The 10,071-nt window shown below is 39.1% G+C and overlaps 1 protein-coding gene across 2 annotated transcripts; it reads left to right on the top strand.

Annotated features, from left to right (window-relative positions):
* Positions 1–139: 139 nt before the first annotated feature.
* polm (polymerase (DNA directed), mu) lies at positions 140–5,769 on the top strand. 2 transcript variants are annotated; one of them, XM_058411634.1, is made up of 12 exons: positions 140–241; positions 340–552; positions 644–830; positions 908–1,006; positions 1,510–1,680; positions 1,759–1,830; positions 1,909–2,029; positions 2,372–2,504; positions 2,788–2,890; positions 3,967–4,254; positions 4,405–4,488; positions 5,241–5,769. In XM_058411634.1, the coding sequence occupies exons 2-12, from the start codon at positions 377–379 to the stop codon at positions 5,325–5,327; spliced, it is 1,521 nt and encodes a 506-aa protein (XP_058267617.1). In that variant the 5' UTR covers positions 140–241; positions 340–376; the 3' UTR covers positions 5,328–5,769. The 2 variants fall into 2 exon arrangements, with proteins under 2 accessions (XP_058267617.1, XP_058267618.1); XM_058411635.1 differs by having other exon boundaries at positions 146–552; positions 5,223–5,769.
* Positions 5,770–10,071: the final 4,302 nt, after the last annotated feature.

Genomic DNA, 10,071 nt, shown 5'->3' with positions numbered 1-10,071 from the left:
TTTTCGAGAAACGCACTTCAAGAGACATCCAAAACACAGGAAATAAATTCATCCTAATTTTAAACGTGGGGAGAAACAAAACCACCGTCAGGGCTTGCTAGCTGCATACAAAACAGGGATCTGGCAACACAGGTCGGAACAGTTTAGAGCTCACACACCTCTTCACTTCTACAATCTCTGCTTTCAGAAGTCACCGGTCTGATGTTGTGCTGAAGTGACTAGTGATCTTTGCGCCAGAAAGGTCGCTAACAAAGCATATTAATTACCTGTATAATTTCCTATCACGAGAAGGAAGCAATTGCTTCCTTAACACCACTAATACGTTGTTTACGTTTTTAGTTATGGTAACTAGCTGGCTAGCAGTGCCACACAGATAATGGTTCCCCTAAAACGCAGGAAAGTGACTACTGAACAAACTGCAAGTCATGACGAAGCGTGTAAATATCCAGATGTTGCTATAGTCATCGTGGAAAGGAAGATGGGTGCGTCCAGAAAGTCCTTCCTGACGCGTCTTGGAAGGAGTAAAGGATTCCTGATTCAAGAGTCTTACAGGTAGACTTCAAGAAATTGTCCTCCTGTCAGTCATGCATCCTTCACTGTCATTTTTATAAAATAATGTCGAGCATACTGTTTGGTTTTGCAGCTCCTCCACCACGCACGTGGTGTCAGAAAACAACACTGGAGATGAGGTTGACATTTGGATTAAGAAACAGAAGGACACAGAAGGAAAAGCCTCAGCCCACTCAGTCAATCTGCTGGACATCAGTTGGTTGACTGAGAGCATGGCGAGCGGAAATCCTGTCCCCATTCAGGACAGACACAGGTTAAAGGTAATAGTTGTAAGCCATTGCACATGTGTATGTTAAGGAACATTCGGACAGTGGGGTGATGAATATTGTTGTTATAGACCAGCCCGAAACCCTTTGAGACCACTCCTGCGGTTAAAATGAAGAGTTACGCCTGTCAGAGGAGAACTCCACTGAAGCACCACAACTCATTCCTGACAGTGAGTCCTTCACATCCTGTGTGTTTTCTTGTTCACTTTGGGTGCATTTTATATGTCATACAGGATACAGGACCATGCACAATTCTCCATATAGCCTCAATGTAGTCAGTCATCTCATTCCCAAACTTGTTTTAAAGCCTAAATTACCTGACTAACACACCCTTTGCAGTTTTTTATACGAATATGTCAAATAAAACTGGTTGCATATGAAATATGAATATGAACTATAACGAATTTCTGGTGAAATTTATTTTTGCAGCACTTTTCTATTTTTTAATATTAGAATTTGTGTTAGGAAATTAAATCAATCCTGACCTTTCTACAAGTCTTATGAAACCCCTACAGTGCCTCCACAATCCCCTAGGGGTTCACAAACTTTCTAAATCATGTTTGGTGTCTGGGGTCGGTTTTTTAATATCGCACTCAGGTGGCACAGCATTACTTCAAACCCTAGGTTTCGCTACAATCAGTGAAAGTACAATGCTGCTCAAATTGTTTTGCAGGACGCTCTGGAGATCCTAGCCCAGAATGCAGAGTTCAGTGAGAATGAAGGCAGGAGCGTAGCCTTCCGAAGGTCGGCGTCTGTCTTAAAGGCACTTCCTCATGTTGTGCGCTCCATGGGCGACTTGAAGGATTTGCCCTGCTTGGGTGAGCATTCATTGAGAGTTATAAAGGTGAGAGATACAGATTTGAGGTTGAGGTTCATGTTAATCTAAAATGCTCTGTTGCTGATATGAACGCAAATCTTTTAGGAGATTTTAGAAGATGGCACGTCAAGTGAAGTGGAGTCGACAAGGCAGTCTGAGCAGTTTCAAGCCATGAAGGTTACCAATTGACAAATTTCATTATAGCATCACAGACTTGTAATTTGTCTAAAAAATATATTTCCCCACCTATTTCAGGCACTGACCGATGTTTTTGGTGTTGGAGTTCGGACTGCAGATCGGTGGTTTAGGGAAGGCCTACGGAGTCCATTAGACCTCATTCCTACAGGACAAAAGCTGAACCATGCACAGCAAGCAGGTACAGGATAATTCTGTTCAGGAATTACATAAAAATGTTGCTGTTGCTCTTGCGGCTGCTCCCTGTTTGGGGTCGCCACAGTGGCTCACTTGGTCCACACATTTTTCAATTTTGTTTTTACGCCGGATGCCCTTCCTGACGCAACCCTCCCATTTTATCCGGGTTTGGGACCAGCACTGAGAGTTAACTCTTCAGTGGCTGGGTTAGCGCCAAGCCCGGGAATTGAACCAGGAGGCTGTCAGGAATGAAATAAAAATACAGTTAACAATTGAGTTTCTCATTTTGTTACTCAGGCCTGAAAGTGTGTAATGTGTGCTTCAGCTATCTCTTTCTCACTGCTAGGAGTGAAGTATTATAATGATCTGAACACACCTGTCACTAAAAAGGAGGCTATGGTCATCAGTGACATCGTAGAGAAGGCAGTAAAAGCTGTGCTTCCCGGGGCAATTATTACACTCACGGGAGGATTCAGAAGGTATAAACATCTGATTCATACACTGAATAGCATCAGATGCATAATGGATAAAAATCATCATTTGCTCAATATTTAAAATACTGTCAGAACTGCTGTTATAGAAAATTAATCAATAGCTGACCAATCAGAGTTCAACAGAATTCAGCATCGGATCATTAGCTTCACTTTAGCTAAGCTCAACAATATTATGATTAATTGTCTCTCATTAATTGAGGAAATTCTTAAAACACAGTCGTATGTACAACACTAATACATAAATATGTCTTATACTTTTTTGTCCTAGGGGTAAAGAGTTGGGCCATGATGTTGACTTTCTCATCACACACCCGGAGGAGGGGGCAGAGGAAAGGCTGATGCCAAAGATTGTGAACTGGTTGGATAATCAGGTAGTCAGTCATGTTTAAACGTTAAGATGTTTAACTATTATTGAAGACATGGATTTTGTGCTGAAGATCTGTTATCTAATGTAATGAGTGTTACTGTATACAATCAGAAGTACTTGTATTATTACCATAATGCTATAGTGTTATAGATATAGACATCATCAGATCTTTTTCAGTTGTTGAACATCACGTTAAGGAGAAGTTTGTCTGTTTTGAGCCCTCTGTTGCCAGCAAGGTGGATTGTAATTGTGTTGAAAATGTTATCAAGCCTTCTTCTTCCTTGTTCCTCTTTAATATGAGTAACAATGCTTTGATGGTGTGTTTAAGCATTATCCCAAAACGAAGTTTGGGAATCTCTGAACGTTATTCCAAACAGTAAGATGATCTTAGCATGTAGTAAATACTACAGATTAAAAGGCTTATCTTTTGTCTTTGGCCTAATTTCAGGAACATTACACAGAAACACATCATCCAATGAAAAAAGCATATACTAAATACATTCTTTTAATAACATAACATATTGCAGTTGCACATGACGTGTAGGCTGTTATATATTTGGAGGATGTTAGTTGTGAATGGGGTGGGGCATGGTGACGTAGTGATTAGTATGTTTTGCCTCGAACCTCCAGTGTTGAAGGTTAAATTTTTACCTCCACCTTGTGTTTGAATGTTCTCCCTGTGCAATACCCCAGTCCAAAGACATGTATTGTAGGCTGATTGGCATACGTATATACATTTATATTGTCCATAGTGTGAGTGTGTGCAGTAGTGCACTGTGATGGGTTTGCACTCTGTCCAGAGTGTCCCCTGCCTTGTGCCTGATGGGATAGGCACTAGGTTCCCTGCAAAACTGTGAAGGATAAACGGAAACATGTTTTCAGCCTGTCCCATGTTCAATTTTAACTTTAAGGTGCAGTGAATTTAGTGATGCAGTTAGCTGTTCAGATACAATTTAAAAATATAATACAAAAGCCCACGAAAGAGAAGTATGAGTGGAATGATCGCAGTTATATCTGTCATTTTAATACCACACATATGTTTGGAATTGTTTACCTAAAACCATTCATTTTCATTCCCAGGGTTTGCTGCTGTACCAGAAAACAACTAGGAATTCTTACCTAGAGAGTAAAGATGGACCTGCTCGTCCTGCTAGCAACATGGACCGATTTGAGAGATGCTTCTCTATATTCAAGCTTGAACAACTGGAGAGTGATACACACACCGAAACTTCTTCGTACAACTCCGGCAGGGCGGCTGGAACAGAGGAACGTCACGCAGGGTCTACATGGAGAGCTGTTCGAGTCGATCTTGTAGTCAGTCCTTACAGTCAGTTCGCTTTTGCTACGCTGGGCTGGACAGGATCTAAGGTAAGGTTTATTACTAGGGTTTATTAATTAATTGGCAGATAGATCGCTTTCATACATGGTGTAAATCTGTTTATAGATTAAAAAAAATTATAGATGAAATGCTCAATTAAGGGAACACTTTAAACCTATTGAAACCCTTTCCTTGTGCAGCTCTTTGAGAGGGAGTTGAGGCGCTGGGCAGGACAAGAGAAGGGAATGTCCTTAAGCAGTCATGCACTCTATGACAGCAAACAAGTAAGTACATGAACACAGACATTATGTTTTGAAAGATATATACTGAAAAGAGAATAAATAATATTTTTTTTTTCAGACAGTGTTTTGCTTCAAGTAGGGCAGGGTATTGTAGTCTAAGGCTAAATCATGTACTTTCCTTTGTTGTTCCAGAGTCACGTTATGTTATGTAGGCTAGCAAAACATTAAGTGCAAAACTACATTTGTCTCAAATGAAATTGTTTTTCTAGACGATTTTGCCTTGTTATTGTTTAGACAAAACAGGGCAAAATCATTTGGAATTTTTTAAATGTTCACATACAAACTAAGCGTTACAGTTTTAAAATGGCTGTAAAATATGTAATTACTTTTTTCTTTTTTACTAATAACGTGAAGTGTGTGTGTGTGCATGTGTGTGCGCGTGTGTGTAGCTTTGTTGCCCCAGATCTGAAGAGGCAAAATTGAAATGCTGTACTGTCTTTACTTCTCAGATTATATTTGAGCTTAGTGGAAAATTTGCGAACATTTCGTTGTTCCTTAAATCCTGTGTCAATAGGTGGTTATGAGATTCGAGGTGGGCTAAATCGCCTAAGATTTACCTGCAGTTTATTCAGTGTTTCTACTTTAACACTCAGATCTTAAAAGTAGGCTAAAACCACAGTTGTGAAAATACTAAGCACTTAAAACAGCCCCAGTTGTATATACATGTCTGCATATACATGTCTGCTGGTTCTTCTTAGTCTCCTTAAATTTTACAGTCTTCCTGTCTTCTGTAGCAGCGTTATCTTCGAGCAAACTCTGAAGAGGAAATTTTCGCCCATTTGGGCCTGGAGTACATTCCACCTTCAGAGAGGAATGCATGACGCTCTTCAGTCCTGCCCAGATTTACACTCTACCTCAGCTGAGCAATCATTGTGTGAAATCCTACAGGTTGCCCTATTGCCTTATTTAAGAACTTGAAATGATGCTTCTTTCAGTCAATGCTGTGTTAAAAAAAAAAAGAGTGAGATGATTATTATTATTATTATCATCATCATCATCATCATCATCACATCTTGCAAATGTCCACATCATATGCTGTGATTTATAATTTATTTGCAAATTCTGCTTTTATTAGTTAGTTGGCTTTTAATTTTTTACAGGGTATAACGATGAACTATTAATCATGTCCTTTAATTAAGAATTAAATTCTTTCTTAATGCTCTGTAAGAAGCGATGCATCAATGGCACATGCTATCATTCAGAAAGACAAAAATCTACCTTTGTATTTATTTATTGTGATTTTCTGTAGTTGAACCATGAAAATAAAATAGTTTTAAAATAGTTCTCTAGTCATCTGTTTCTTATGAAGGCTGTTTAAGTTCAGACATTTTGTTCTGTGTAATATATCAGTGATGAGCTGTATTAAAGCTGTCGTTTATTCTGATGCTTTTGTCATTTACATTTTGCCGGTGTGCGTTATGCATTTGCAGTAAAGCCACATATGTCAGTTTCTACTTATAAGTGCACCTGGCATGTCCTAGCCTCCTTTTTCCAACTGCCATTTCTTACAGTATCTATAAATCATGGCTGTATTCACCACCACACGGTTTAACTGTCACCTTAAGAAGGTTATATATGTCTAACAATAATTTAGTTATAACTGTCAGTGTTAATACATTCTTTATAAGCTTGTTGTTAGAGTTTAATTAATTTGTCTTGTAGGTAGTAGTAGTTATTGTAGGTGGTTTTTATGTTAAATTCCTGGTTTAGAGAGCACAAACCTGTCCTGTATTTTCCTAATTTACATTTTTACACATTTGTGGTTCAGTTTTGTCTTGAATTCTGATCTAGTTGTAGTGTTATTTAGTTCCACTACAGAAAACTGTCTGACTCTTTTTTTTATCATGACATCTTCGACATTCGGCTTTTGAGTGTGGGTTTTGTTGATCCTCACTTATGCATGAAACCAGTCTGAGCGGTAAAAACAGTCATAAACTTCCATCCACCTTTCGCAAGCGACCTAACTGACGTCCTTTGAACTTCAAAAGCTAACCTAGCACCTTGTAGCATTCATTACACCACCCTTTAACAGGAAAAGGAAAGCCCCAAATGTAGCTCTCCCCCTCCCCGGTATAGACTGTCCTGACACTCTTTTCATACCCCATTCACAAACATGTCAGCAGTTCCTCGGCTCCTACGTGACCTGCACCGGGAGTTTCAAATGTGGATCCGTGTGAAGGGTGTGGGGGGGATCAGTGATGCTCAATAGGCCTTAATCCCTTCTTGACACTTTTTTCTTTCCCAGCCCATAAGTGTGAAAGCAAAAGTCTTGTGAATTGGAGACGACAGTGGTGTGATGTCTTTGTCATCCAGCAGGGACGGGCAGAAGACTCTTCAGCATTCGTCTCTAGCTCAGGGGACGCAGGTCTGAGTGGATTCTACCTCAAAGCCGACGGCCTGAGTCCTTTCACACACCCCCTCCTTTTTTTTTTGTTTGTCAAATAACCACAGCTTTTTTTTTAAATGAGACCCATGGGTTACCTCTTTAAAGTTCCTGCTGATTAGAATCAATAGGGGAGGGTTAATGGGAGTATTGTAGTCAAAATGATGTGATTATAAGATGAACTGAAAGTCCAAGGAGACAGGGTATATAGAGCTGCTTTTAATTAACCTATTAAAATATATAGTTCCAGTGCAAACTACTGTTTCCACACAATCTAATTCAACAGTTCAAGGCAAATAATACATTCTTCCAACATTCACAGCTTCGTAGTTACAGCTAAAGAAATTCTGTTAAGCAAAGCTTGATGTACAAATCTTGCATTTGAAAAAACAATTAGGTCGGCTGTTGTGAAGCTCTTCTGCAGACTTAGCTCTTGACTTTTTTAAAAAGGATTTTTTTCTTTTACAAATAGTTCTCTATAAAAATTTTACATTTCTGTCTGAAATTGTGTGTGTTTTTGTTTGTTTGTTTGATGCACTCACAAAACATTTATATTTAAAAATGGGAAAGTTTTACATGGTACTGTATATGAGCATTAAATGGAAAGAAAACTTGAGTTCTCCAAGCAAAAAAACAGCTGTGATGTGGATGAAATCACACCCTGTGCAACTTTGTATGGCAGAACATTACCCTGATTACCCTCTCACATCTAATAAAGCTATACGGAGGTGTTCCCATCCTGTGTGAAATATGACGGCTCCGGGTTGCTCGACAGAAACCCTAAGGTGTCTTCGGTCACTGTTTTCAGGGACGAGGGCCAGTCAGGCAGGGAAGGGATGATACATTTGCGTCCCTAACAGGGCAGCAAACAGCACCCATTAGAGATGAAAGGGGATTAGTGAAGGCAATCAAAGGCAATCACTGCTGGAGCCCATTTACTCTGAGAGACTGTCGTCTGTACTGGCTCCCAAAGATTGACTGGAAGGGAGGGGGCACCGATTGAGTGACACTTTCATTGCACTGACAGGGTCTAATACAAACTAAGCTGCACTACTGCATTGAAAAGTAATAGATTTACACAAATAGTGACACCAAAGCAACTCTTGAGTGTTCTAATTTCAACTTGACCATAAGTCAACTATCTAAACAATCTTGCTTCATAATAGAAAGTGCATCTACATTTGCATATATATATACTTTTTGCTATTTTAATTGGTGTATAAAGAAATACCCTTTTTCTCTCAGGTAGTAGTAGCCTCAAGTGTACAGCTGTGTCCAGCCAAATCAGTTGTGATATTGATCTAGCACTAAAGACATGTTTTCTGCATTAAATTAGTCAAAACACCTGCTTAGCAGTCTCATTATCCTGACCACACCATATCATCCCAGTAGCAGACAACACATACAGACTGTAATCTGCACTTTGATGGCAAGATCACGGGGACAGGAGGTGGACACGGCGTCTCCTGCTCCTCCCGTCTGTGCTCCATAAAACCACGCTGCAGTCTGTACTGTATCCCTGTCTCTCTGTTTTTCTCTATTTCTCTGTATCTCTCTGTGCTACCACTCACATCAAAGTCATTCCACCTCTTTATCACATCTGACGACCTGAGGAAGCTGGAACCAAGCTGGCGACTGTCCCCCTCACCACGCATTCCACTTGGGAGTATAGAAACTCCCCTGCAGCGCCCAGGAGAGATCAGCAGCAGATCCAGACAGGCATGATATCTGGGTTTTGTTGTGGCCTTTAACTGAAAGAGCAGGAGTGAGATAGCAGCATAGATATGATGAGAGAGAGTTAACAAGTTATCTACCCTTTGAAGTCATAAATAGGGAAAGTTAGGTGGTGTTCATTTGAATGATGGAGCAATCTGAGGTTTTTAACTTGAAAAAGCAAAACATTTCGTAATAAAGGCAAATGACTGGGTGTAGCACATATCCCAATATTGGCCTTTTTTATTATTATTTCAGATCAGGCCTTTATATAAAACTTGCACTTTATAGCAAGAGTTTTCAAAGCCAGGGAGACATTTAACTGTAAAATAAATGATACTGGGTGAAGATAACCCAACTAAACAAATTTTATTACAAATGTTTACAATAATATGTTGTCTATTTATTAGAACCACAGCACATTTTATACAGTTCCAGCAACAAAACACAGCAGATTTAATTAGTGAACTTGTTACTGAGTTAAACTGAAGGCACTAATAATCAGTCCCTCCAAGATTTTGCATTTCTACAATCTCAGAAATTAACCCAAAATCAAGCAAACTTCATGACATTCAGAGGAGCTTGCAATTTAAAAAAAAAAAAAAAAAATAGATTTTGGATGCCTTATGTGATATCCAGCCTGTTCCATCCAGCACATTCAGCCAAACTCTATGATTCACATCCTTCGAATGTGAGTACAGCTCTCATAGAAAGTATTTGTCTTCACTGATAGTAGTTTAAAATAAGACTCTTGTGCTTGCAAATTCAAATAGTTTTCTGCAAAAACTGCAAGTTGCATAGCAAATATTTAAAAATAAAAATCACACACAAAAAAAAACCTCAGCAAAGTTCTAGAGACTCTGAATAATTATAGTAACTTAATAATTAATACATTATTGTTAAAAACAGTGGGCTATGATGTGAAAAATGACACACAGACACCATTTTGTGAATCACTGACTTATATCATCACGGTCTTGTTTAAAAGACATCTTGCAATGAGGTTTTTACATACCAGAATGACTCAATCTAATTTTTTTCTTTAAATACAATTTAGTATCTATAAGGCACATGAATAACATACATGGCCAAAACAAGAGCTTCACATCTTCTGCTGAGGGAAAAATAGAAATACACCATAGGACCAAAAGTCTATGGACAGCTAACCATCACACCCATATTTGATACTGGAACACTGTCTGTGCCCCATGACTCCTTGCCCGACTTCAGTGCCTGACCTCACTCATGCTTTTCTGGCTGAATGAGCACAAATCTCCACAGCCATGCTCCAAAATCTAGTGCAAAGCTCTCCCAGAACAACAATCACATATGGGTGTGATGGTCAGATGTACACAAACATTTGGCAGTACAGTATTGCTTTCTCTAAAAAAGTGGAACACTTGAAATACACTAATGCTAAAGTACTAATATGAAACTATACATAAGGATTATATTTGTATTATATGTCT

Source organism: Hemibagrus wyckioides, linkage group LG16, assembly GCF_019097595.1.
Source record: "Hemibagrus wyckioides isolate EC202008001 linkage group LG16, SWU_Hwy_1.0, whole genome shotgun sequence".
NCBI classification, from domain to species: Eukaryota; Metazoa; Chordata; class Actinopteri; order Siluriformes; family Bagridae; genus Hemibagrus; species Hemibagrus wyckioides.
The sequence above is the reverse complement of the archived record's forward strand: the minus strand, read 5'-3'. Positions and strand labels throughout refer to the sequence as shown.

What these genes read in the sequence shown, in the direction of transcription:
- polm (XM_058411634.1), top strand. Translation starts at nt 377, where the DNA reads ATGGTTCCCCTAAAACGCAGGAAAGTGACTACTGAACAAACTGCAAGT. An exon ending in CTGATTCAAGAGTCTTACAG is followed by an intron (nt 553 to 643) that starts GTAGACTTCAAG and finishes TTGGTTTTGCAG; the next exon opens with CTCCTCCACCACGCACGTGG. An exon ending in GAACCATGCACAGCAAGCAG is followed by an intron (nt 2,030 to 2,371) that starts GTACAGGATAAT and finishes TCTCACTGCTAG; the next exon opens with GAGTGAAGTATTATAATGAT.